Source organism: Caretta caretta, chromosome 11 (genome assembly GCF_965140235.1).
Source record: "Caretta caretta isolate rCarCar2 chromosome 11, rCarCar1.hap1, whole genome shotgun sequence".
Classification (NCBI taxonomy): domain Eukaryota; kingdom Metazoa; phylum Chordata; order Testudines; family Cheloniidae; genus Caretta; species Caretta caretta.
Window position 1 is genome coordinate 11002072 of NC_134216.1, and position 27582 is coordinate 11029653.

A 27582-nucleotide genomic window follows, 5' to 3' on the forward strand; every position below is an offset into this window, starting at 1 on the left:
CCAACAGGACGGCCAAGGACCCAGACATTTTTTGTCATCCCTTTTTTAAAATGTTAAATTAGCTCTAATTAAATAGTCCGGTAGCTGCTTAGTGACCTTGGTGGGCAAACCAAACCCTTTTAAAAGGGCTTCTCTCACAAAGGTATGAATTCAAGGCAGCAGTGTCAAGTCAGCTGATCTAAAGTGTTAACCTTTGCAGAACCTGGGCAACCATGAAAATAACAGCTTTAGTGATTATTAAGCATGTATAAAGTGCAGGGATTGACCTAATTTCAGCTTTCAGCCTCTGATTTCCTTATATGGATCTGTCTCTTTATACACTGCATTTTTGCTGCTGCTATTCTGCTTTGTTGATTCTATCATTCCTCGAGCAGTGGCAATCGTCCTTTTGCCTGGGGGGAGGAGAAAGAGTGACCTCAAACATCATATTGTTTCTGTGGCCCACCAGTATATGAACAATCCCTGGTCTCTCTTCTGTAAAGGTGTAAAGGATGGTGAAGTGAGTGAAAGGGAAAGCAGTTGTAAGGACAAACATTTATCTTGTGTCTTTTTAAAATGAATTTTTGCTTTCTTCGATTGGAAGAAGATAAATTGGAGCATTTCTGACTCTTCAATTATATTATTCTTGAGATTAAAAGTGACCGATTCTATAATTATTTTAGGTTTCAGAGTAGCAGCCGTGTTAGTCTGTATTCGCAAAAAGAAAAGGAGTACTTGTGGGACCAGCAGGAGAGTGTGTGTGTGTGTGTGTGTGTGTGAGAAAACCTGGATTTGTGCTGGAAATGGCCCAACTTGATTATCATACACATTGTAAGGAGAGTGATCACTTTAGATAAGCTATTACCAGCAGGAGAGTGAGGTGGGAGGAGGTATTTTTTCATGCTTTGTGTGTATATAAAAAGATCTTCTACACTTTCCACAGTATGCATCCGATGAAGTGAGCTGTAGCTCACGAAAGCTTATGCTCAAATAAATTGGTTAGTTTCTAAGGTGCCACAAGTACTCCTTTTCTTTTTGTGGGACCTTAGAGACTAACAAATTTATTTGAGCATAAGCTTTCATGAGCTACAGCTCACTTCATCGGATGCATTCAGTGGAAAATACAGTGGGGAGATTTATATACACAGAGAACATGAAACAATGGGTGTTATCATACACACCGTAAGGAGAGTGATCACTTAAGATGAGCTAGGGGACACCATCATAGGGCCTAATCACATCAGCCACACTATCAGAGGCTCGTTCACCTGCACATCTACCAATGTGATATATGCCATCATGTGCCAGCAATGCCCCTCTCCCATGTACATTGGTCAAACTGGACAGTCTCTATGTAAAAGAATAAATGGACACAAATCAGATGTCAAGAATTATAACATTCATAAACCAGTTGGAGAACACTTCAATCTCTCTGGTCAATCGATTACAGACCTAAAAGTTGCAATATTACAACAAAAGAACTTCAGAAACAGACTCCAACGAGAGACTGCTGAATTGGAATTAATTTGCAAACTGGATACAATTAACTTAGGCTTGAATAGAGACTGGGAGTGGATGGGTCATTACACAAAGTAAAACTATTTCCCCATGTTTATTCCCCCCCCGCCCCCGCCACTGTTCCTCAGACATTCTTGTCAACTGCTGGAAATGGCCCACCTTGATTATCACTACAAAAGGTGTCCCTCCTCCCCCCCCAAGATTAGTTCATCGTAAGTGATCACTCTCCTTACAGTGTGTCTGATAACACCCATTGTTTCATGTTCTCTGTGTATATAAATCTCCCCACTGTATTTTCCACTGAATGCATCCGATGAAGTGAGCTGTAGCTCACGAAAGCTTATGCTCAAATAAATTGGTTAGTCTCTAAGGTGCCACAAGTACTCCTTTTCTTTTTATAATTATTTTAGGAGCACTTCCTATTTTTAGGTGCACAATTCATGAGAAAGCATTGCTACTGAGCCAGTTATGGTCTCCGAAAAACACAAACACACTTAGTTCCTCATTTTTCAATAATAGAAATAAAAATTCGGAAGTATCGTCTTTTTTTGAGAAGATCCTCTGGGCTAGGTTGTGCCATTAGGCACTAATCTGAGCACAGGGCCATGCATACACTGTACCAGTCCAGAAGGCATTGTATCTCTGACACACCTACGAAGCATAATTCCTACCCCTCTTGCCTGGCTGGGAGAGGGTGAATACATGACTGCAGCCCTTGAAACTATGCAGGTTAATTCCCCCGTTGTGCCTGGACAGCTCTGCCCATTTTCTGTCCTCCCCACTCATTTGTTCATAGAGCAGGGCTGAGCTTTGCAACAGTATTCAGACCCAAGATCCACATAGGCTGAACAAGAGGACTGTGGTGGATTGCTTATTCCCCTGTCCTCCTTTGCTCAGCTGCATTCAACATAGGCACACTCTAGCCCTGTATTACAAAGACTTTACTGCCTCAGTAGACAATCCTTTCTATTCTAGTGATCTTATTTTGTGTGGGATTATAAATATACTAAATCAAACTTCTCAAATGAGAGGTAAATATTAAAAAAACACCATGGTGGCAAAATGAAAATCCTTGCATGCCAAGCATAATATACCATAGCTAGAAATGAATGCACACAATAAGCATTGTACACTACTTAGGCAAGCATTATTTCAAGACTTTTGCTTCCTTTTGGTGCACTGAAGCCTCAAGGACAGGGAAAACATGCCAGAAAGCAGAAAAAGTGAAAGAGAGCTACTCACTGGGGCACGATTGTGATTTGGACAAAGCAGATGAAGAGGAAGACGAGGGAGGCACAAGCCACATAGGCTCCAAATCTGTCGTCCACTTGCTTGGAGTACTGGGAGGAAGTAAACAGGCTTTTATAAGCATAGGTAATACCATCCTTTACGCCCAACCAAACCCCTCATTCAGCAGCCAGCACCCTCCTGGTTCCCCAAGAAGCACCACTTGCAGAACTACCCCTTAGAGAAGTGTGAAAATTCCCCCTTACTTTGGGCTATATTTTGGGGCCCCAAAAAGACCTCAGGGCTGTGGAAAGGTCCTGTGCAGATGGGAAGAAAATTTATATTTTGTCCCTTTCGTATCTGTCAAAATAGATAAACCTGGACCAGAGGGCATAGCTGTGCGATGTTGATTCATTCCATCCGGGGCTCCCTCCAGTGGGGATAAATAGTTAAACATGGCCCAAGCTTTTTAAGGCTCCTAAACTAAGTTTATTTGGTATTATATCCAGACTGCTCTCTGCTATATACACATCTTCTTTGGGACCACTCGCAAGGAGAATCTCTTGTTTAAACTAAAACCTCCGGGGCATTACTTTGAGTGTAACCTCTTGGGAATACACTTTTTGCTATGTGTCTGTACAAGGTCTAGTACAATGGACATCTGATCCCTGTTTGGGGTCTGCAAGCGCTGCTGCAATACGAATAATAATAGTGACAGCTGTGAACTGTAGTACAATTGGAGCAGGCCAGTGGATGCTCCAGAACAATTCACCTGCCCTCCAGGGATCTGGGGACCTATCAAAGGCTAAGGTAGAATTGATGGGTGCAACTTATATGATACAAAGACCTCCTGAGAAGGGTTCTTCCCCCTTCACATTTTCTTTGGAACAGAATCCAGTGCAATTTTTTGTTCATGAATTAAAAGGTACCGTGTCATCAACAAGTCACTGCATTTCGCCAGAAATGAAAGATTATTGTGAAAACACCAATTTCTTGTTTCCCTCTTTCAAGCCCAGTGAGAAAACATGGTTTTTCGTGGTATCTGCCAGTGTTAAAAAATGTGTGCATTTTTAGTTGGTTCTAATGAAAATGTGAGGTTGCCACAGGTTTTCAAAAATTCACAACCTTCGCATTAGTGATCAGTGTCAGTCACAGGTGAGCTGTGTCCAATTCCTAAACGTGTCATCTGTACTGCTGGAACTGCAATTCTTAGTCCAAACAAACTCAATCCCTAAACTGTGAAACAAGGAGGCCCTTGAGATATCTGAACCATTCAGTTTTCTTAAAATTATAAAATTAAATGGGGAAAATAACATGCTTACACTTCTGATCAACCCTAATGTGACCCATTCAGAATTGAAAAAATACTGCAATTACTGCAAAGTCCTCTTACTCTTTAACTAGATTAATCACTGTATCCTCTTTTTGCAGTACAAACATAATTGCTAAACATAGTGACTCGAACTTAACCTGACCAATACAAAATTTATAGATGTGGCTTTTCCTGTTAAAAATATAGCTCACCTTTTATTGTTATTATTAAGGGTTATCCTAAAGTGTGTGTGTGTGTGTGTGTGTGTAAAATAACTTATTCACTTATATGGTACACACCATTGTAGTATGTGAGTGCCTCCAAACTTATTATGAATTTATTCTCATATCCCTGTGAAGCAGTATTCTCTCCATTTTACAGGCAATTGAAGGGTAGAGAGATTAAATGCTTTGCCCCAGATCACACAGGATATCTGTGGCAGATCCAGATTTCCTAAATCCAGTTCCTTAGCCTCAAGATCACCCTTCCTCTCCTAAACTGGTAGAAGAGAGCAGTGCAGTTAAAAAAGAGTATAATTTTGAGTGCCACCCATGACACATCCTCCAAGGATCAGTAACGGGCACAAGAACATCTTGATTTCACTCTGAAGTTCACCATTGCTATCGGTGAGAGAGAAATGGCTCAGCAGGCATTCCTACCCAATGTTACATTTCTATCAAATGTTTCCTTCAACACATACCTGCTTTTAGAGGACACAGCGTAAGTTAAGATCTCCCTAAAGGAGCTGAAGTGATAAATGGGAGGGGGCGGGGGGGGGTAGTAAAGTAACTCCAAACTGTAGGAAGAAGATCTTAAGCTTAAATTGGACAAACAAAACTAACAATAGACTTTCTTCACTTGAGAGAGTAGTTATTGGGGAATTTTACCTTCTTCTCTAAGTCAGGTTCCCTGAACGTTAAAAGAAACTTGCGAACGTGCTCAGAGCGTAACCGATCAATACTTCTGGCATCGATTGCACGGCCCAGAAACTCATCCACCTCATCCTCCGGGTTCATGCTTTCTTGGGTGTTCCTGAGGATTTCACAAAAATGGAAGAGAATGGGAACTTTACAGTGCACTCAGCTTGAACTTTTTCAGCGAAGAGGCCCAAAGGAGTTCATCAGTTCACCGTAGAGACATCCGGATGTTAATCACCTCTCATTTATTACAAACTTTAGCTGGATAATCTCCAGGGGAAATGTTATCAGCTATCCAATACATTGCCAGTCCTCATCCACCTGTCCTCACCCAATTAAGGTATTTGATATAGCTGTCTTTCCCTATTATCAAGGCGTTTGCTTCCCTTGAATGTGTCTTTTTATCATAAATCAACCTCTAAAATCACATGGATTTCCCCTCCATTATTATTGTGCTGTTTTTTCCCCTACATTTCATTCCTGCTATGTATGTTATTGCCTGAGTTGGTCAAAAAACGTGGGGAAAAAAAATCACAAAAATTGTCAAAATCTCCCATGCGCTGCCCCAGCTTGAAATTTCAGAACTTGAAAAATTCTCCAGCTTTGATTATCTACAGTGTTGTCAGGACCAGTTAAAGGTGTTGGGCATGACTCTCCACTGTGTCATTCCTGTGTAGTTATTTACAGCTGGGCAAACTATAAATTGATACCAAATCAGAACTTTCCATTTGTGACATTTCTTGGGGCAGCCAAGGCTGTGAGTCGCTTCGTCACCACCTGCCTCCAGCATGACAGTTTTTCTTATGCCAGGTGGGTGTTAGCTCCCCAACACAACCAGCCTGTCAGCCACTCAAGCATGCTTGTTTGGGCTACCAGCTGACTCTTTGCTTTGCAAGTTGACTATAGATGCACCCTAAGTCATTTCAAAGTGCTCCTCTATGGTATCCAGCTGCAGTCACTGGATACCCACAGAAATCCCAGATCCTCTGTTCCCAAAAGAACAGCGTACCACAGTTTATCTGTTTCACCTTAGACAACTGCTCCTGTATTACGCACAGCACTTGAGTACAATTATAAAACAAAAGAAAAAAGTATTTAAGAAAGAATAGAAATTCCAATAAAAAACAGAGTGAGAGATGGGAACAAATTGTTACATATAAAATAACATCATAACATGTATTCTAAAGCCTAAACTTAACTAACTATATCACTGCAAACAAGATATCCTCCTGTTTTAAGGAGTTCATCTCACCCAAAGTTCTCTCCAGCATCTTCAACCAAGCCTGGTTGAGATCCCTTTTTCATGAAGCAAACTGGCTCTCGGTTTACTTCCTAGGCGAAGGACACCAGAGTGTCTCTTTGCACCTCCAAATATACCAGAACAGACTTTTGATGGTCACCTCAAGATAGGGTCCCTCCCCAGCTGTTTACCCTTCCTGTTAACTTTCTTCTCAAGTCTCTGCCAGCTCTTCACTATCATTTGCCTTAGAATGCTAACAGACTCCTATTGTAGGATATACAATACACAATAGACCCCCTGGAGATAAGTGTCTCCCATCCCATCTGGAGAAGTTTATCTCAAGACATGTTACCTCTGAATGACCTGCTTGTAACCACAGAGATGACAATTTTTAGTATATACTCCTCACATATTCTCCGTACATGCATCTCACAATGGTCATGATGACCAGTGTGACACAGGCTTTTATTAGAGACCTTGCATGACATTATTTTGGGGAACCCAGGGGGATCTCTGTACCCCTATAAACCTCAGGGACCTCTGCCAGCCCTGGCAGCTCTGGCATCCCGAGGTTCTTGGGTCAAACCATTTTCTTATTCAAATGATATTATTTTATACTTTTGAGCTAAGAGAAAAGATGATACAAGGTGGCAAGGCAATGTGGAGTCAGATCCTACTTTCCAAACATATGGACCAAGGTTTTCAAATGATTAGTGATTTTCAGTCCCACAGGGTTTTTCATACCACAGGTTTTCTGATGCCCACCATAGAGCCACCTTACAGGAATGGAATTTTCAAACAGTGATGAAAACCAACAATCTGAAAAGCAGGCTCCTTTAAGGCATCTCAAGTTGAGCACCCAAAAAGTAAGGCCCTAATAATTTTTGAAAAACCTTAGTCAGAATTTTTATAGCTTGACATTGTCTCTTTAATGGTCTGGCTTAAACTGACAAGAGGCAGAAATTAAAAGCTAAAGCTGAAATGTTATTCTGCTCAGTTTCCATGATGCCCAGGTAAATATAGCTTGTATTAGGACAGACCCTAATGTAATGCCTGATTCCAGTTTCAATTCTAATTGATTCCAGGGAAACATACAGCCCATGTTAGGTGAAATCAACCATTGTTCAGACACTCCTAAAAATGAAACCTAAAGCACAACGGGGCAGGATGAAAGATGGTATTTATTGCCAGCTGAGTTTTCTGGGTTTTGTCCGGCTAACACTGGCTAATGCAGACGTATAGCATGAATTGTAACAAACCCGTGGCCAACAGATCTTTGTAGGTGTGAGTAAGATGCTCACAAAAGCCACTCAGAACTTCATGGCAGCTGCCAAAACACAATCAGGACTTCTGTTTCAAAAGCCAATGCCCCACAACACTGGAATTAAAGGAGACTTTTCACTAGCTTTAGCATGATTGGACCTGATTTTCAGAAGAGCTCAATACCCACAACTTCAATTTAAGTCAACAGGATCTGTACATATCTGACAAATAATAATAATAATCAGGCCCCACAGTCTTATGACACACCATTGATCATTGAAATTCCAACCAAAAGAAGACAAGTGATACAGATATACAGTAGACAAGTTATTACAATACATCCTCAGCATTCATACGGGAGGCAGTCTGGCAAATGCAAATGGTCTTTGCCTCAGTTCCTTAAAGTTGTTATAGCAAGGGTTTGCATTTCAACAAGGGTCAGGGAAAGGAGAAGGACTGTTTTTATTTTTGGACACCACAGTTATTTAATCCATCAGCTAGTATATATTCCACTTCTGAAATGCAATTTAGATTTCCCCTTGGAGAAAAGGAAATTCAATTTACTTCTAGATGTTTGTTTTAAAGAAACCACATCTGCTTAAGTACATGAAGAGCCATTTTTTATTTTTGCTCAGTTGTGACAATCCTGTTCTCTAGCCTCATAAAAAGAGCAAAGAAATTACTAGTCCTATTTACAGAATGCATTCAAAATTCCTGTTAGTTATTTGTAGATTTGGACAATTTAAATTTAGCCATTTTTATATCACATGAGAATTGCAATCATTTTCTCCAAGAATCCAAGGTTAAAACTCATTGCCATCTCAGTGAGCCTCAGCTAGATTCAAAGTTCCAATCTAACAGCACAGCCTGGGAGGAAACAGGAAGGAGAAGAAACTTTGGGTAGTTTTTGACTGTGGCTGGCTGGTTCAGGCTTAGTAATGGTCTATGGGTCATTTCACCTCTAAGTCGCCGGTTTGAAGCCAGCCAAAGACACAAAGTGTTATCTCATCGCAGTTTGGTAGCCTTGAGTTGATTGCCTCAGAGCAGTTCCTTTTTGGACATTAGGCCACATCACCTTTAGCAGTACACTTCTTGCCACAGATACCAAGGAATGAAAAGACTCACCCCTGGAGGTAGTCCCTATAAGCAGAGTAGAGTTACACTGCTCAAGCAATGAAGGGTGTGTGTAGAAATTTTTACTGATACTGTTGTATGACCATGGGGAAGGACAGCACATTTGGGTCCCTTGTTGTCAGACAGATTTCAGAATTATTCTTCTGGCTTTCGGAAGCATTTAAGCTGCATCAAAATGCTTAAACTTGAGGAGGCACACCCAGCTGGCACTCTGAAAGACCTGCTAGGGCAGCGGTGGGCAACCTGCGGGCGTCCATCAGGGTAATCTGCTGGTGGGCCTCCAGACAGTTTGTTTACATTGGCATGGCTGCCCGCAGCTCTCAGTGGCCACCGTTCACTGTTCCCGGCCAATGGGAGCTGCGGGAAGCAGCGGCCAGCACTTCCTTGCAGCCTGCGCCGCTTCCCACAGCTCCCTCTGGCCAGGAATGGCAAACCGCGGCCACTGGGAGCTGCAGGCAGCCGTGCCTGTGGACAGTCAGTGTAAACAAACTGTCTCACGGTCCGCCAGTGGATTACAGTTAAAAAAGTTTAACTCTCCCCCGCCTCCAAAAAAATTACACCCCCCCCACAACTTTTATTCCTATTGAGCAACACCTCCTCCTAGAAACTCCACTGAGGTCAGGGTCATTACTCCAAAGGACATGAAACAACCTATTTATGCTCTGTCACAGGAAAGATCAGCAGAAATTCCGACTCTCATGGAGCTTCCTGAGCCACTTGTCATTTTGCCATGTCACTTCCAGGGGAGGTGCCAATTTGACCCTAAAACCAGATATTTTACATATGGCAGTGGCAACCGATTCAATTCAGCTCCCACATAGCTTGATTCATTCATTCAAAGACCTACAGCCCAATAACATTCCTTTGTTCTTTTAATCGCACCTCTACAATAAAAATTATTTCATAAATAAAAATATCTTGGTAATAAAGATGCTTTATTAGTAAACACAACTGGCAATTAATCCATGGTTGTTTCCCCCCACCCCTCCTTCTCACTGCTGGCCTCTTCCTCTACTTCCATTGCAAAGACATTTAGTGAGCAACAGGTTAATGTCAGTAGTGAGATCAAACAATGCAATTATTAGGATTTAATTATTAATAGCATTTTGGTTGTTCAAAATTTAGAGGTAAAATCTCAGAGTTAATATGATATTGAAGAATCTTTTTTTAAAAAACAGCAGATTTAAAGACAGACAACTAACTGGAATAAATGGCAAGAAAAAATTCTGTTGAGAGCCAGCTTCATAGTCAAAAAAAGAGGCAAGCAATTAAAGATTTAAGGCATAAACTGGTATATGATCCTGAGTGAACTGGAAAATTTAGAGCAAGTATCACTCATTTTAATGAGCTGCCAGAGATGAATTTAACCAAAGAGGATCATCTTTCTTGGAAATTTATTATGAACATCTTGTTACCATATCTTTCTCGTAATGGCCCAGCATCGTTAGAGAAAACATCCTTTATATGTAAATTTTCTTCTGGGTATGTTTTGAAAACAAACAAACAAAAAGATAAGGAATGTTGAGGGGAAGGAGCAGAGTAAGCATTTTTGTCACAGAGGTTTGTAAGAAACACAGGGAATAAATAACTTGACAGAATTTGTCTTTTATTCACAGGCCAACATTTTCAGAAGCCGCCAGTGATTTTGGTTGTCTCAATTTGAGAGATCTTAAAGGGGCCCAATTTTCAGAGGCGCTGAGCACCCACAACTCCCATTGGCTTTACTGAAAAATTGCGGGTGCTCAGCATCTCTGAAAATCAAGCAAGATGTTTCTAAGTTCGACTACCAAAAACTGAGGCACTTAATATCATTGGCCACTTCTGAAGATTTTGATCACAACCCTTTGTACTGGAGGGAGGGGCCCAAAACTCTGGAATGCTGTTCCCTTCAACATATGCCAAAATTCATTGATGACATCCTTCTCTCCAGGCTTAAGGCCTCCCTGTTTCAATATGAATTTTCATGGAGCGGGCTTGACTTTATGTATTCATTGAAAAGCATGACCCAGTGGGTTTAGCACAGAACTGGGAGCCAAGAACTTCAGAGTTCAAATGCTGGCTCTGACAACATCTCCCGGTGGCAAGTTGCAACCTCTCTGCCCCAACTCTTCCTGTAAAATGGGGATAACTATTCTTACTTACCCTGTTACGTGATAGGGCTGCTATGAGGGTTGGATAATGTTGTAAAGTGACTTATAACTATGTCAGGTGAGGAAAGTTAAATATGAAGCAGTTATGTCAACCTAACCAAAGTCAGGCTAAGAGAGGCTGCTGGGAAAGCCTCTGACAGTAGAATGAAGGAATACTTGTTTAAGTTGCAGGGAGTAAGAAAAAAGGGGAGGCCTGCATTCCTGCGTTTTTGTACCAAATGTTCTGGGAACAGTTCGTTGAGATAGGAGGCACTGTTTTCCACTCCTTGTTTTTGTGTTATGTCTGTTCTTAACTCCTCGTCTCCTGGTTGACACCCATACCGATAAGAAAGTTAGTGAAGCATTGCAATTTGCTAAAAGTTATCTACAATAAGTGGGCAGAAGTGCATGCATAATAGAGAAAGAGGATTTTAACTAACATAGGGGAGGGGTGGGCTGCTTTATGAATAAATCTATGACACAGTGGAACTGTCTATAAAAACCTATGAGTTTTACTTAGAGGCTGCTGGTTCTCTTTGGAGACGGGCTGCTCTCTGTTGTTGTGTGCACTCTTCAATAAAGAGCTTTGTGTTCGGACCTTGCTGGTGTTGCCTGTCTCTCTCCGGTCAGACAACGAACCGTGCCGTCTGGGGGTTCGAGTCCTCGACAACTATAAGGTAGGGACCTGCCTGTTGTGGATAACAGAGTAATCCATTTGTTTGGTGTCACAGTAGGATAGCTTTCAGTATCCATAAATCTGATAGATGGTGCAACTGACTTCTCAGTATATGAACCCTCATTCACAAGTATCCCAATACAGCTCCTGTTCTGTTATTTCTCTCTCATTTGCTCCATTTAGGAAATGAGCCCAGTGTAAGTGTACACAATTTAACTCTTATTTCCTGGCCCAGCTGCTCTTCTACATTACTACCCACTGCAGGTAATTTCATTGGCACTAGCAGTAGAATGAATCTAAATGCATTTTACATCTCTCTTATCTGGCTCGGTTTCTTCTATCTGAGCTTCCACTTCCCCTAAATGAATGATCTGCCAACTAAAGCTCTGAGCATTGATATTCTTTGCTGGATGAACAAGCTGACATGGGAGCCTCTGTAATGCAGCAATTGTGTAACACTAAGACAGTGAGAGTTCTCCCTCAACTCTCTTGTCTCAGGGGTTCCTCTGTGTTAGGGGGCTTATTCCTTCTCCCGCTTACTTCCCTGGTTCTTCTTGAATGAACAGAGAGTAACAATACCCGAAGTCCAAAGGTGCAAACAATTAGATGTTTATTGGGGTGAACTTCCAGCAAGCAGTGATTCCAATTTCCTTCCTTAGTGTCCCCTTTCCCAGCTCTGACACCACAGAACCTTGCCTGTGTCCCTGTTCCCATTCCCCCCCCACCTTTACTTCCTGATTGACTGCAGACTATATAGTAAAACTTGAGTTCTGCTTAGCTATACCTTAACCAATTATTTTACTGAAATTTAACTAACCAATCTTAACATATTGTAACATGATTATCTAACCAATTATATTCCACCACCTTAATTGGTTTACACCCAACAAAATTAATTATACAGCAGACAGAAACAATCACAGAACCAGACAGAGATTATACAGACAAACAATAGGGAAATGGGGACTACAGTGATAGAACAACAAAGAAATGAGGATTTCACACCCCAGCTATTGATAAGTGAGTTCTTGCCAGACAGGATGCTATCAAACTAAGTTTCCTTTTACATCTTCTAGGCTTTTCCCTTTCTTTGGAGGTGACAGGCATTATCAGGACAGGACTGTATTCATAGCAGCCCAATAGCACCTTATTTCAACGCGACTTGTTTGGAATGTAAGGATGTGAGCGGTCGCTTCCCAGCTTATGGCTGCCTCTGTTGCTTAGCCAAAGATCTTAGCCTAAGAACAGGGCCTCAGACTGTCACAGTGAGAAAAGGCCCTATAAACAGGCAGACAGTGATTTTGATTCTTTCTTTTATACCTCTATACCTAGCTAAATGATAAGAATACACCTAAATTCTTAAAGTATAGGCCTTTGTAGACAGACCTGAATATCTATATCCTAACAATCTATTTCACTGCTGGAGCTAGGAGGATCTCTTACTGTCCTCTCCCACTTTATAATCCCCACTCCCACCTGTCCTGAGCTGATATAGTGAACCCATTCCCATTGAAGCTCATCCTTACTGTTCCTTAATTGGTAAAGCAAAATAAATAAATAATAATAGCAGCAGTGGCTACTGCTCAAGTTCTTTTGCACAAGAAGCGCCCTGGGTAAGAGGATGCCATGTGTGCCAGCATCATTTATAATTCTCTAGGACAGGTTCTGCAACTGGCGCTTAGACTCCTTCTCAGCATTCTCAACAGAGATGCTTACAACAGAAGGTAACTGGAAATGGTCTAGCCCTCACACCCATGGAGGTGGTGCCTGTAGATTAGCTGCCCCTACAGGAAATGTCACTGCCACTCTCCAGGCTGTGACCTCATCCGTGAATAAAAAATATGGGGACTCCCATCTCCACGGTTGGAAATTGGGCCTCTGTCTCATAAGCTAATTTCAAATTAGGGGGAAAAAACCAACAAGAATGCAGAAACACAAAACATTTATGACAAAATTTGCTTACTTGTCCTTGGGATCCTCAAAACCCTGAAAGAAAGAAAATGAAACATAACAGTTAGGAAACAGAATGACCTTGGATACAATGAAGAATTCTGATGGATGGCATTTCATGCAGGAACTTTCACAGGGTTCATTTGTTATATCTTGATGGAGATCCTTGCCAAGCCAATACAATATTCTCTGTCTCTATGTCATTCATCAGATAGATTGGTCAGAACACAATTTTATATAAATACATGTCTTAAAATAAACATATGAAAGTTAAAGGTAAGGGAATGACTTCTGCTCCTTCAGTTGACCTTTGTCATGCATTTGCTGTGCCTTTAAGAAAAGGTTACTGATACAAGTGATGCAATATACACTTGGGTCAAAATTCAGACTGACAGGTGGGTGCAATTCCCTTGTAGTTAATGCACTGCTAGCCTGCACAATGTATGAATTTGGCTGATGTGGTCTGCCTCCAATCACAGGAAGGGCTTATATAGTTAGATATCCATTTCTTCTTCAATGCTTATTTTCATGAGTCTTTGCTCTCCCATGTCTACTTTTGAAGTCTATTCGTTTTCTTAAAGTCATTTCTCTTATTAGGGTGGGATTTTCAAAAGTGCTCAGAGCTTGTCTAACGCAGTGGAACTTAAATGGGAGTAGAATTTGGCCACCATTTTTGAAATTCCCATTCTTGGAACTTTATCATGCCAAGTATTTTGCACAAACATAGACTTTTTAACCATCAAAAACAGTGGATAAGACATTAATGGACTATTTATTGGGGATCCATTTAGTTAAGCATTACAAACAAAATCTGTTCTTTTTCAAGCCCTTCCATGCTCCCCTTAACACTAAAATGCATCTCTATGAATGGGAAGGGGGAAATTTCTTGTATTTTGGCAAGTGATTTAAAATACACTTCAGGGTCATTCAGGTTTATTAAATAAGCTATCTACACGTTCACAGGTCCAACAAGTCCTGAGAGTTGTTTGAAGGGTCCCAAGAAAAAAATATGCATTTATCTGCAATCTGAAATTTTTATTAACATACCTGATAGAGAAGAATAGCTTCATAAAATAGGTTTCACATGGACTGGATCAAAATCTGCCTTCAGATACCCAGGTGCAAGTCTCACTGAAATCAACAGGAGTTGTGCCCATGTATATGAGGGCAGAATTTGTACACTGTGTTAAAACTCTAGCAAATGTAGTGATGACATATGTAGGATTCCATGGGGTTTTTGTGGATCTCAATGACTCCAGCTCAAATGTGTTTAGTTTACAAGTGAAATGATGGTATACTATACTCCTGGGAGAATTCTGCTCTACTGCATGCGTGCATAATTAATGAGCCCCCCATATTTTTATATTTTTGCACAGAAAAAAGCTTCTGCTGAAATGCTGCTGCAGCTCTGACTTTTGCCCACCAAGGGTGCTGTGGCGCAAGAACAGTAGCAGCTCCCTGCCAGTGAGGGAAGAGAGAGAGCAGCCTTCTTCGTAGCGGGCCAGATCAGGAGACAGGGCTTATGGGGAGACAGACAACGTGGGGTGCTGGGAGGTCAGACAGGGGCTCAAAAGGGCTAGTGGGGGAGGACAGACCGGGGCAGGGGCTGAATGGGAGTGGAGGCGCAGGGCCACAGGGGGGAAGGAGTTGCAGGCCACATGATGATGGGGGAGGGGGTGCAGAGCTACATGGGGACAGGGAAGTGGTTGAATGGGGCACAGAGACACATGAGGACAGGGGAGTGGTTGGGTGGGGGGCACAGAGACACATAGGGACGGGGGAAGGGGTGCAGGGACATATAGGGATAGGGGAGTGGCTGGGTGGGGCCACAGAGATACATGGGGACAGAGGGAGGGGATGCAGGGACACATGGGGACAGGAGAGTGGCTGGGTGGAGGCACAGAGACACATAGGGACAGGAGAGGGGGATGCAGGGCCACATGGGGATGGGGGTGTCTGAGTGGGGATAGAGGGACACATGTGGACAGAGAGTGCAAGGACACATGGGGGTGCAGGAACATGGGGACAGGGCCAGATGTGCCTGACTGAATGGGAGAGGCTAGGGGTCAGCCAGGGTCTGGATGGGGGAAGCTCCCTAACAATCTCTCCCTGTCTCCCACCAAAAAACCTGTTCTTCCATACTTTTCCCATCCATACCCAACAACCCTCCAAGTTCACACCCAGTGTCCTTCCCAGCAATTTACTTCCCTCTCCCTTAGCTCCTCCATTACCCCTGACTCCCCCAAGCCTTTGCACTGCTTCTGAGGGGGTGCAGGAAATACGGTTCTGTGTAGTTTAAATGAATTATTATTCAGAGGTCTGTATTAATATGCCTAGTAAGAAATCCCTTTGTCAAAAAACAATTCCTGAATCTTTTTTGTCATCTGTATTGTTACAGACATACTTGCTGACAGGTATTTTGAAATAAATGACCAAAAGTAATTGAAACTGGTGTGATGATATTGTGTTATTTTGACAAATAACATATGCAGAATTTTAAAATATTGTGAGCAGAATTTTTAATTTTTTGTTGCAGAATTCCCCCAGGAATAATGCTAGCATTGCAATCTTAGCCTGGGTTCTTGAGATTTAATGTGGATCCTTTCCATACACAGCCTGCTGGCCAAATCCTGTCCACAACTGCCCTTGTTCAATGACACTGGAGACAATGGCATTGAACAGTTGTAAATGAGGGCAAAATCTGGCCCTGCAACTGGAAATAAGTTATCAATCTGGTGATGATGTGAGAGGCAGAACAAAATCCTGCACATTTTCCCTAAGCTGTGTAGGCTTTGCAGGACGAACAAGAGAAAACATATTTTTGTCACTGAAATCAACAGGTCTGTTTGTCTGAATACACAGAGCAGGTACTTTGAACAAGGAAGTGCCATTTTTAAAGTCGCTTTTCAGACTAAACCCACACTTTAAAATTGAAACTGCAACTCAAACACTGCCATTCAGGCATGCAGAAAGAGGAACACTTCTGTCCCATTCTCTTCATTACTACCTATTAGCAAACTAATGCTGAATGGGAAGGAAGCATGTTTTAGCATGCCCAACAAACTTACTTAGCATGTCCAAGAAAATTTTGCATGTCCAGGTAACTGAGCCAAAGAATACTACAAGTGCTTTTGGTTTAAGGTTAAAGAGGGACTGAAACATCACTCAGATATTTGTTTCACTTAAATTGCTTTACAGCTGTCAAAAGAGTTGATTTTTTTTTCACCTGTATGCAATTTTACAAGATGGTGTCAGAAATAAAAGCCCACTGATTAACCATGTTGACAAAGTGCTCATAATTTTTCTGGTATCACAGCTAGTTGCACTGACAAAAGAAATCATCTGAACTTGAATAGCTATCACCCAACAAATGGGGCAGGGGTGAACCTTAATGTAAAAAACACAGACAGTGCTTGCTTGTTAAACATAAAGTCCACATTTTCAGACATGGATTCCTGGGAGTTAGGGAACTAAACCCATACACAGGAGCCCAAATTAGTGGCCTGATTTTCAATGGCAGTGGAATATCCACTGTTCCTACTGACTCTACATGTTGACACTACATACTGATACTGAACTCCTAAATTTCAGGCACCCAAGTTTGAAAATGTAGACCAACTGGGTCAATTTTCAAAAGGACACAGCAGTGATTCTCAGAAAAACAGGTGAACACTTTATAATGGGCAAACTTTCACAGGTCAACAGAAATCTGACAATCATGCCTAACTGCCAATTTGAGTGTGCAATTACCTGGTTTGCACAAGCAAACTTTGATTTTTTTTCTGGCAAGCCCATTTAAAACGTTAAAAAATAATATTGGGTTAATTTAGATTCTTGTTTAAACACTAAAACTTGCTTGAAACACTGGAAATGATGAATAAGAGACTTCTATGCTAGTAGTTCAACTTACGCTGGATTCTCAAAATGAAAGACTCAAAAATGCATACATCAGATATAGCAAAAATATATTACTCAGTTTTTCTTCTCATCTAATGAGGTTAAATATTTAAGAGTGACTTGGATTTTAATTGAAGGGAAGCAGCTTAAAATTATATTTAGTGGGAACCTCTTTAGCTAAGTAAATTAAATTATTCACTTCAAATACTCCCATTTTGAATGAATGATGGCTTCTTCATATAGCGAAGCTCACACAATGGAATTATTATGCAAGAGAACCTGCAAGCTGATTTTTCGTTCAATGCAACTTCTAAAAGGCTAAGATATTATTAAAGGAAATACTTCTTATTTGCACAGAAGCACTTCACTGGGATACTGAAAACATTGCTCAGGGATTCAATTGAGACAATCTTAGGGTACTTCCCCATAACATTTCCTCAAGTAGACCCTCTCTAAGCAATTGGCAGAAGGGCATAATCAGTGTTTAGAATTTTCCACATACTTCAGGGCTCTATTCTGATCTCAGTGAGCATGTGGATTTTCTGCATGATGTTTGTTAGTGGAAATGACATGCCTTTTGGTGCTTTTATATATAGAGGCAGAATGTATGTTCATTAAAGATACATGGCCAGGTCCTCGGCTAGTGTAAGCGAGGGTAGCTCCATTGACTTGGATGATAGTGAATGGAGCAATGCTAACTTGCACCAGTTCATGAAGTGGTCCTTATTTGCATCTAAGACCTTTGCTAATTCGACATCTAATTATTATTAAAAACACATGTCACTCATGTGAAAATTCAAAGTACAGGGAAGAAAACCAATCCTCTGAAAACATCTGATGAAGTGAGCTGTAGCTCACGAAAGCTCATGCTCAAATAAATTCGTTAGTCTCTAAGGTGCCACAAGTACTCCTTTTCTTTTTGCGAATACAGACTAACACGGCTGTTCCTCTGAAATCCTCACTGTGTATCTAATACAGCAAAGTGCTGGGAAACTATCTGAAGGCTGCTGATCTCCTTCAACTTGACTTTAATACAACTGCTTCCCGGCACTTTGCAATATTGGGTCTTATATGCCCAAAATACAGACCTTGGTGCTAACCAATAAATGCAATAGACTAATTGATTGAAGGCTCCTCAGAGCGGGAATTGTCATACATTTAAACATCATTGATCACACCACTGGCATTCAGTCAGTAATATTTATTCATAAGCTTTTCCGCATGGTTATTGGCATAGTGTCAGGTCATCTCAGGAATATGTGTAATAATATTCGTAATCCTTTACACCGCAGTATTGCTCAAAGGCGCTGTTCAAGAACCGGGCTCCACTGTGCTAGGAGCCATAGGAAACATAAGTAGACACAGTCCCTGCTCTGGAGGGCTTATGATACACTGAATATGACCAATAACAAGGATACCGTATATGAGATCACCTGGGTGTGGAGCCCAGTTATTGCACAACTTGATGGTTCCAAATGATCTGAAAATTAAAAATAATAATTGGTTTTCCCCAACTGCCACGTGAACTAACTGTCATTGTTTAGTTGATCTTCATAGGCATCACTGCGGAACATCATGGTCTTAATAAATAATAATAATAAAGTTCAGGGAGAAAAAAAAAGTCTTGTGCTTTTTTCTGAAGATGATCACACTCAAACTCTGACAGACAGACCACCAGAAGTAAGGCGTTCCTTAAACCAGTGGACTTCAAACTTTTTTTCTGGTGACCCAGTTGAAAAAAATTGTTGATGCCCGCGACCCAACAGAGCTGGGGATAGGGGGCTCAGGCTGGGACAGAGGGTTGGGGTGCAGGGGTGAGGGCTGCAGGGTGGGGTCAGGAATGAGGGGTTCAGGGTTTGGGGGGGGCTCAGGGCTGGGGCAGGGGATTGGGGTGCGGGCTTACCTCCAGCAGCTTCCAGTCAGTGGCGCAGTCGGGGTGCAGAGGCAGGCTTCCTGCCTGTCCTGGCACTGCGCCCCGGAAGCGGCCAGCAGCAGGTCCAGCTCCTAGGTGGAGGCATGCAAGCAGCTCGGCGTGGCTCTTGCCCACAGGCACTGATGCCCCCAGCTCCCATTGGTCAGAAACTGGCCAATTGGAGTGCAGAGCCAGTGCTCAGGGCAGAGGCAGCATGCAGAGCCCTGTGGCCCCCCTGCCTACGAGCTGGACCTGCTGCTGGCCACTTCTGGGGCGCAGCGTGGTGTCAGAACAGGTAGGGACTACTAGTTTTTACTGGCCGGCCGACAGGGTCCCTGGCTCCTGAGCAAGGCGACCCAGTGCCTTTCATTCCATGACCCAGTACTTGGTGGCGACCCAAACTTTGAAAACCACTGCCTTAAACAACAATGCTCAGTTGAGAAGCTTAAAATATAGGAGTTCCGAGTGCTCAATACCTGTGAAAAATCCAGCCTTGTCTTATCTACATACCTTCTTTTAGGTCCTCTCCTCAAGTGTCCTTCAGCTTGGTAACTCAATTTGCTCTCTGCTTGGTGAGGTTTAAGGATCCTCTATGTAGATGTGTACACCTTTTCATTCCAGGTGCAATTCAGTGAGTGGGCCTTGTAATATTTAAAGTCCTACATGATCAGGACCCCAAATATTTGAGACAATCTCTCCCCTTAATCCTCACATGGCACTGGAGGCCTCTTGAGGCCCTCTTGCTACTGGAACCTGGAAACCAGCTTTGTAGGTTTGCCAGAGGGTCTCCCAGTTCAGCAGCCACAATTCACACCCAGAAGGAAATTGTGGGTGCTCAGCACCTCTAAAAATCAAGCCGTAAGACAAAAACAGCATGTCAGTGGTATGACAAAGTGGTAAAATTGAATTAATGATGTGGTTTCAAAAGGATCTTTGCCTCCGTTGTCAGCACTGCTCAAGCTGCCACGGAAGGATCCGGCTACACAAGTCATCTCAGGCCTGCTCTTCTGTGGTTTACTGAATAGTTATGTCAGTGATGCCCCTGGTCTTCATCAGAGCAGCACCACTCGGCTTATAAAGCACTAGCCACACTACAAAATGGAACTGATGGTAGCCTATCCATGATGCCACCCAGACCAATCTGGTGGCTGTTGGAAGGGTGACACAGCAGTGGTCACTACAAAAATCAGCAAGATAGAGTTCAAAGGAGGTGAAGGACAGATCTAAAATAAAGACAATGAAATGGATCCTGTTTAGGGTACAAATCTTCTAGCCCTGTCTAAAAATGAGTCGGAAACACATTAAGGCTTTTATTACAATGTATTCACTAAAGAAGGAATGTTGCAGTGTCTTATCTAATCTTTTGTTAAGTCTCATTTTAAATGTCCCCAGTGCTGGAGCTTCCACCACTTTCCATAGGAACTACACTATTCCATGACCCAATTGCAATAATAAAGTAATGAAATCTGACAACTGCTGTATGACTAAAATAATCCAACATATATAAATTCAGGAATATTAATCCACACCTAGCTGCACTCGCAGCACAAAGCCAAGACAATAGTTATTAACAAGGGATGGACGAGATGATTTAACAGGTCTTCTATCTGTTTGATCCAATACATTTTAAAACCTACTTTTATGTTGAATGAGTCACAACTAATTAATTTTTATTACAGTGCTTGGGGGGAATGGGAGAGAAAGACTGACTGTTGTATTGCTGTCTCTGTTCCAAAATTTTATTATCTGGATTTATATGAGTGCCTATTGCTCTAACAGTTCAAATCATTCTAATCTCCTTGCTTGCTTTATGAACTGACTGAGTTTATTTGAACTTGCCAATCGATACAGATTATTTAAAGAAAGTGATAAAACGTTTGTCAAATATATGACAAGCAGATCACTATTTCTGTTTCAAGTCAAGAGCCTTTTGAAATAACAACACCAACTTTGAGAACACTTGTTACAATAACTAAACTACTGTAAATGTAAGAAGGAAGGTGAATAATCTTACATCTGCCTTTTATCTTTTCATTCAGCTCTAAAGATGTGACAGCCTCTGAGCACAGTCTACCTCCTACTGTCCACATGGTTGGAAAGCACCACCATAACAATCGGCAGCTTCACTGCCAGCCCCAGTGTTGGATCATATTAAAGAAGTTCTGTATTAAAATCACAAATGAGTTTGATTCCCCAGAGTTTAAATTCCAGGGTATTACTAATTAAGAGGTCTCTGGTTTTTTGGTACTGTTTCTCTCCCTCTATGTGTGAAACTTGCAAGCTGCTAATTGCGTTAGTACGTTCTAAGACAGAGTCTGTTCTCAAAGCAATTCACACAGAGAGAGACTCAAAGCAATACTCTGTAACAACAGAAACAGCACCCAGAGACTCCCCGCCCTTTTGTTGTATTAACAATTGTGATTAAAATAGAGATGGAGGATGTATGTGGATGGATGCTTGGTGTGGATAATAACTGAATGATCAGGGAGGTGCCAGCCTAAGAATCCAGTGTCCATCGGCTGAAGAAGGCGTCAAGTGGAAATAAACAGAGGACCCCCGGAGGGCAGACTGGAATCCACCCAACAGCCTCAAGAATGGGAGAACCAAAGAACAAGATAACATCTGGCAGCACGGAGCTGTCAGGAATGTGCTATCTGCTGATTGATTCAGCAACAGCATGATGAAGCAATTCCCATAGACTGGCATAGGAAGAAATTCCTATAAAAATGGACTCTGGAAAGTGAGAACTTTGGGGTCTGATTCTGCAAACCAACTTCCAGGAGCATCAGATGAGCATCTGACAAGGCCCTGCTCCCTCCTCATGTCCAGGCCACCTGGCCAGTGGCTTGGCATGAGCAACTCTGAGGCTGGTAACTATGATAACAACCTTGCAGAACCTGTGTGTGTGTGTTTGTATGAATGAATGTGTGAATAAATATGAGATTGAATGGAATGTTATAGCTATAACTAACTGCTTACTATGATTCTTTCTGTATTCACAATAAATGTGGTATTTTGCCTTTTCCTCTTTAATAAGATCCTGCTGGTTTTTATTTTATTGGTATAACACCAGCAAAGATTTTAAGGAATGAGTCAGCATGAAGAACAAACTACTTTCTCATGCCCAAAAGTGTGCACCCTCAGAGCAAGGTTGAGGCATATCTGCAAGGTAGTGTAGGAAGCTTCCACTGCTCCTGCCCTGTGCTGTACCCATTTCGTGACTAGAGGGGTTTAGTTCCAATGGCGCCAACTGGCACTTTTCACAGGCAGTAAAAAGTGACGAGTTGTTCCTTAAACATCATTTAGTACCAAGTGTCCACCTTCTGGCTTGTGACTTAGATCTGGCCAACATGGTGGATAGATCTCGCCCAGCGACAGATTCATATTCTGCAGAATGAAAGTTTTCACAGAATCCCCTGCCCCCAGAACATTTCTTGCCATTATGGTTATTAAGATAACCTTCCAAATGTAGCACTGTCTTAGCCAGAAGCAACACCTCTGAGGAGTGTGAGCCTCACACATATACCAGTTTTCATGAACTTTTAATCTTGATGATGACAATTCAGGGGCCATATTTTCACATGGAACAGATCAGAGAGATGGGCCTACACTGTGCACACAGCTACCGCAACCGGGCTTGCAAATTTGGTAAATGAACTTCCAAATGGCCAAGAAACAAAGATGGAAATATCAGTAAACCTAGGAAGTGCTCTGTATCATTTCTTCCCATTCTTAATCCCCTCCCGGCACGTGATGATGACTGCAACAACAACTTTATTTCCTATTTTCAAAATGGAGTTAAAATTAAAGTGCCCAATCTTAGATATGTTGAGCCTGAAATCAAAGCAACTGAGCAACAATCAACATCTCTCATTGACTTCAACTGCAGCATCCCTGAAATGATTTTGTTGAAGGTTCAGCATCCAAGAACTGTGACATTCAAAAAATCAGAGCCCCCTTTGGAAAGTTTTGGCATTCATTGTTAACTAAGTGCCACAATTCTACCCCTGATCTTTGTACAAAGCTCCCAGTGATATCGGAGGGAGTTCTGCTGTGCATTAAGGGTAGGTAATGTATGGCCTTATTTTTGAATGCTTGGACCATAGACAATAATTAAACATGTCATTCAGTCCACATTCTAGACCGCATTTGACACCTTTGATTTAATGTCTGAAGTGACTTCTTGACTTATGGAATAGCTTAAGCTTTTGATACATTATTTACATTAATTATGTAAAGCATTTGGGGAAATGGTTTGTTCAAAAGATGCCATTCAAAACAAAATGGTCTAGAATGTTCCTATATTGTTAGAGTGATTCCAAGTTTTTCAAGTAAAAATAAGAATGTAATAAATGTAAAGTCCCCTTGACTCAAACTTATTACCATACAGACACACACACTCCAGATATCCGTTGTAGAGCTTCAGGTTCTATATGCTAATTATATGTAAAACAGTAAGTGCTGACTTTTAACTTTATTTTAAAGAATTTAATACAGGATGATTGCCAGTCTTGATCCACCAGAATAAAGTTTGACTTTCATTGTATTTAGCCTATATGAGGTATTAAACATTTTTATGGTGGTTCCAAGAAGTTCTATGCACTCTCCAGACACTAAAGAAGAAGAATATGGATCACAGATATTAAGCAAAGTTCTCTACACAGGTACAGCAACCCCACTGAAATCAAGGGAGTTGTTCTGGAGTCACTGGGAAGAGTTTTCTTACTGAATTTGAGCTACCTACAGATCTGGCTGTAAGAACAAAACAAACTAGATGTGAGATTTCCTGTGAGCTCATACACCATAGTGCTGAGCATGGTATAAAAACATATAAAGATGAGAATAGAATAGAAGGCTTAATATTTTCTCATTTCTGCAGTCAAACAAATTACAAACCAATTCTGAGCGTCTAAAAATGATGGGGGAAAATAGTGGGTATGTCTACTCTCAGCTGCCTCATTCCACACTGTAGCCAATGATTATAAAATGATTGCTTGAAAAGAGGATATTGATGAACTTGTTCAGGTCTAATGAGAACTGATTGGAGTTAGCCCCCATTTGTCTCACTCACAGGAGTAAATCCTCTTGCCTTCAGTGAGATTGCACGGGGGTAAATGAGAGGAATATTTGCCTCACTATTGTTTTTTTCATCATATCATAGTTAATAGAACAGAAATACTTGTGGGAGTAAAGTTAGGAGGGTTTGCTCCCTTGAGACTTTTTCCAACCTTGATTTCCTAAATAATGGGAGTCATTGTGAGGCAGTGTGGAGGCAAGGAATAGTGTAAATAGGCTGCCTTAGTTGCACAATATGGAGACAGTCGTTTGAGTTAACGCAGTGCATGGTACTAAGTGTCTTCTTCTTCTTTTTTTTTTTTTACAGCTGAATGAGCAGGCAACTATGCGAGTGCTCTTTTATTGGGATGTAAAATGCAATAAAATATTTGGTACTACATTCTGCTCTTGGGTGTCCATAGAGCTCCAAATGAAACCACATGGAGTCTCAAATGTGTTTATCTAGGCCTTTAATTGTTACATTAATAGTATCCAAAATATTTTTTCAAATTTGCTCTTATAACTTTTACACATTTATTGTCAGGTTATTTTTTAAACTGTATTTGACTGTTTCAATTTTATGTTGTAATTAGCTCAGCAGTTGTATCGTGGAGGCTTTGGGGAAACATCATCAGGTGATCCTGGCAGAAAGGATAAAAGTCAGATATCTAAGGGTATGTCTACGCTGCAGCCCTAAGTCGACCTACGTTAGCAGCCATCACTATGTCCACACCACCCTCCTTCTGTCGGCACTGCATGTCCTCCCTAGAAACACTTCTACTGATTCAAGAAGGCCAGGGCCCTCAGCTCCATGCAGCTACACGCTGGGAGCCCAGCTGCTCCCTGGGCTCTCGGCTCCCTGCTGGGAGCTGGGCTCAGCCACCTGTGCTTCTTGCCTCCCCGCTAGTCTATCCGAACCATCCATGCCTATCAATTCCTCTTGTAACAATGTTATCCTTCCACTTGCATCCAGATGTAACACTGCGTGCTGGTGCACGTGATCTCTGTGGGCTGCACTTTCTTATTAAAGATACGGCTGGCTGCAATCGGCTGCATTTTATAGCAATTTGACAGTGGCTCCCAGAAACTCATCAAGGAGCCAGTGTGAAGCTCAGATGGGCAGTCCTGAGAGAGAGCGTAAGATTCCTTTTCTCGAAGATGTACCACACTTAGCTCTGCTACAGATTGTGTTTGTGACCTTGGCCAGGAGATTTAATTTTTACATTCCCATTTTACAGATGGGGGAACTGAGACAGAAAGATATTCCCTGACCTCCTGGGAGTGTGAGAGACTACAATCCATTCATACACCTAACACACTCCAAGATCCTAGTCTGGAAGGTGTTACAGAAAAGCAAAGTATTGTTACTATTGAGCAAGTGAAAACATCCTCAAGACACCTATGTTATAAATCCCCTTAAATTAAAAATAAAACCTGAGTGTGTAACAGTGAGGAGCACGAACTCTGTTCTTTTGTGTATATCACACACCGTGCAAACAAAATTGTGTTTCCATGGGGGAATAAATACTAGTTTATCCTGGGTCCACTACCCTGGCTTTAGAAAGAAAAAAATATCCTACGAGTAATAAAAATAGAAACCAGCTGACAGCAGATTCTTTCACAGAGTTACTCTGGATCTTTTCCAGTTCTGTGCAGTCATAATGCCGATCTTGTCCAGGTCTCTTCCACTCAGTTTGCTTTGGCTAATTAACATGAGTGAGATGACTCTAATTGCTCTACACTGTTTATGCTGGAAGAGGCATCACAAGCAACAAACACAGGCCCATCAAGGGAACAGTGCCCCAGTAAGGTTTACAGTAGAGTCTGCCAACTGACAGCAGTTTCTCACACAGGGCAGATTATTTTCTCCATTACTTTTTTTGGAGCAGGCAGGTATTTCTCATGGTGTCTGTTTCCCATCCTCCCCGGCCTTTAAATGCCAGAGGGATATAGTGCCGAGGCTGGCAAAGAGCAAAGAAAGAGGGTATGGTGGAAATTCTGTGAGGAGCTGAGGCAGTTAACATTGAGGGGGGAATGAAGCAGAGTCCTGGGGATCTGGACCCCACAGGGAGGGGTCACATGTATGACAGTGAGCCAGAAACAGAGGGGCCTTGGAAGTGGTGCAGTGTGCCCTGATTGGTGCTAGCTGGCCACCTCCCGGATGGGCTCTGTTGCTCTACTTGGCAGGAAGATCAAGAATGGAGGAGTGGGAGGAAGAAGATCATAGAATCATAGAATATCAGAGTTGGTAATCTAGTCCAACCCCCTGCTCAAAGCAGGACCAACCCCAACTAAATCATCCCAGACAGGGCTTTGTCAAGCTGGGCCTTAAAAACCTCTAAGGATGGAGATTCCACCACCTCCCTAGGTAACTCATTCCAGTGTGTCACCACCCTCCTAGTGAAATAGTTTCCCCTAATATCCAACCTAAACCTCTCCCACTGCAACTTGAGACCATTGCTCCTTGTTCTATCATCTGCCACCACTGAGAACAGCCAAGCTCCATCCTCTTTGGAACTCCCCTTCAGGTACCTGAAGGCTGCTATCAAATCCCCCCTCACCCGTCTCTTCTGCAGACTAAATAAGCCCAGTTCCCTCAGCCTCTCCTTGTAAACCATGTTCCCCAGCCCTTGAATCATTTTTATTGCCCTCTGCTGGATTCTCTCCAATTTGTCCACATCCTTTCTGTAGCAGGGGGCCCAAAGCTGAATGCAATACTCCAGATGTGGCCTCACCAGTGCCAAATAGAGGGGAATAATCACTTCCCTCGATCTGCTGGCAGTGCTCCTACTAATGCAGCCCAATATGCCATTAGACTTCTTGGAAACAAGCACACACTGTTGACTCATATCCAGCTTCTTGTCCACTGTAATCCCCAGGTCCTTTTCTGCAGAACTGCCGCAAGCCAGTAGGTCCCCAGCCTGTAGCGGTGCATGGGATTCTTCCATCCTAAGTGCAGGACTCTACACTTGTCTTTGCTGAACATCATCAGATTTCTTTTAGCCCAATCCTCCAATTAGTTTAGATCACTCTGGACCCTATCCCTACCCTCCAGCATATCTACCTCTTCCCCCAGTTTAGTGTAATCTGCGAACGTGCTGAGGGTGCAATCCAGCCCATCATCCAGATCATTAAACTGGATGAACAAAACCGGCCCCAGGACAGACCCCTTGGGCACTCTGCTTGATACCGGCTGCCAACTAGACATCGACCTGGTGATCACTACCCGTTGAGCCCGACGATCTAGCCAGCTTTCTATCCACCTTATAGTCCATTCATCCAATCCATACTTCTTTAACTTGCTGGCAAGAATACTGTGGGAGACTGTATCAAAAGCTTTGCTAAAGTCAAGATATATCATGTTCACCGCTTT

At 42.1% G+C, this 27582-nt stretch overlaps 1 protein-coding gene and 1 long non-coding RNA gene across 2 annotated transcripts in view; one reads left to right on the forward strand and one right to left on the reverse strand.

The window, feature by feature from the left end:
* Nucleotides 1-27582, reverse strand: part of ADCY5 (adenylate cyclase 5) — a 345212-nt gene that overhangs the window by 40192 nt on the left and 277438 nt on the right. The window contains exons 9-11 of the mRNA XM_048869060.2: nt 13359-13381; nt 4924-5068; nt 2740-2837 (exon numbers count right to left, since the gene is read on the reverse strand). Coding sequence (XP_048725017.1) covers nt 2740-2837; nt 4924-5068; nt 13359-13381 — 266 coding nt within the window. The remainder of the gene's footprint in view (nt 1-2739; nt 2838-4923; nt 5069-13358; nt 13382-27582) is intronic.
* Nucleotides 11261-22192, forward strand: LOC125644712 (uncharacterized). The gene is made up of 2 exons (XR_007359105.2): nt 11261-11396; nt 21194-22192. It is a non-coding gene; the product is annotated as an uncharacterized LOC125644712 (long non-coding RNA).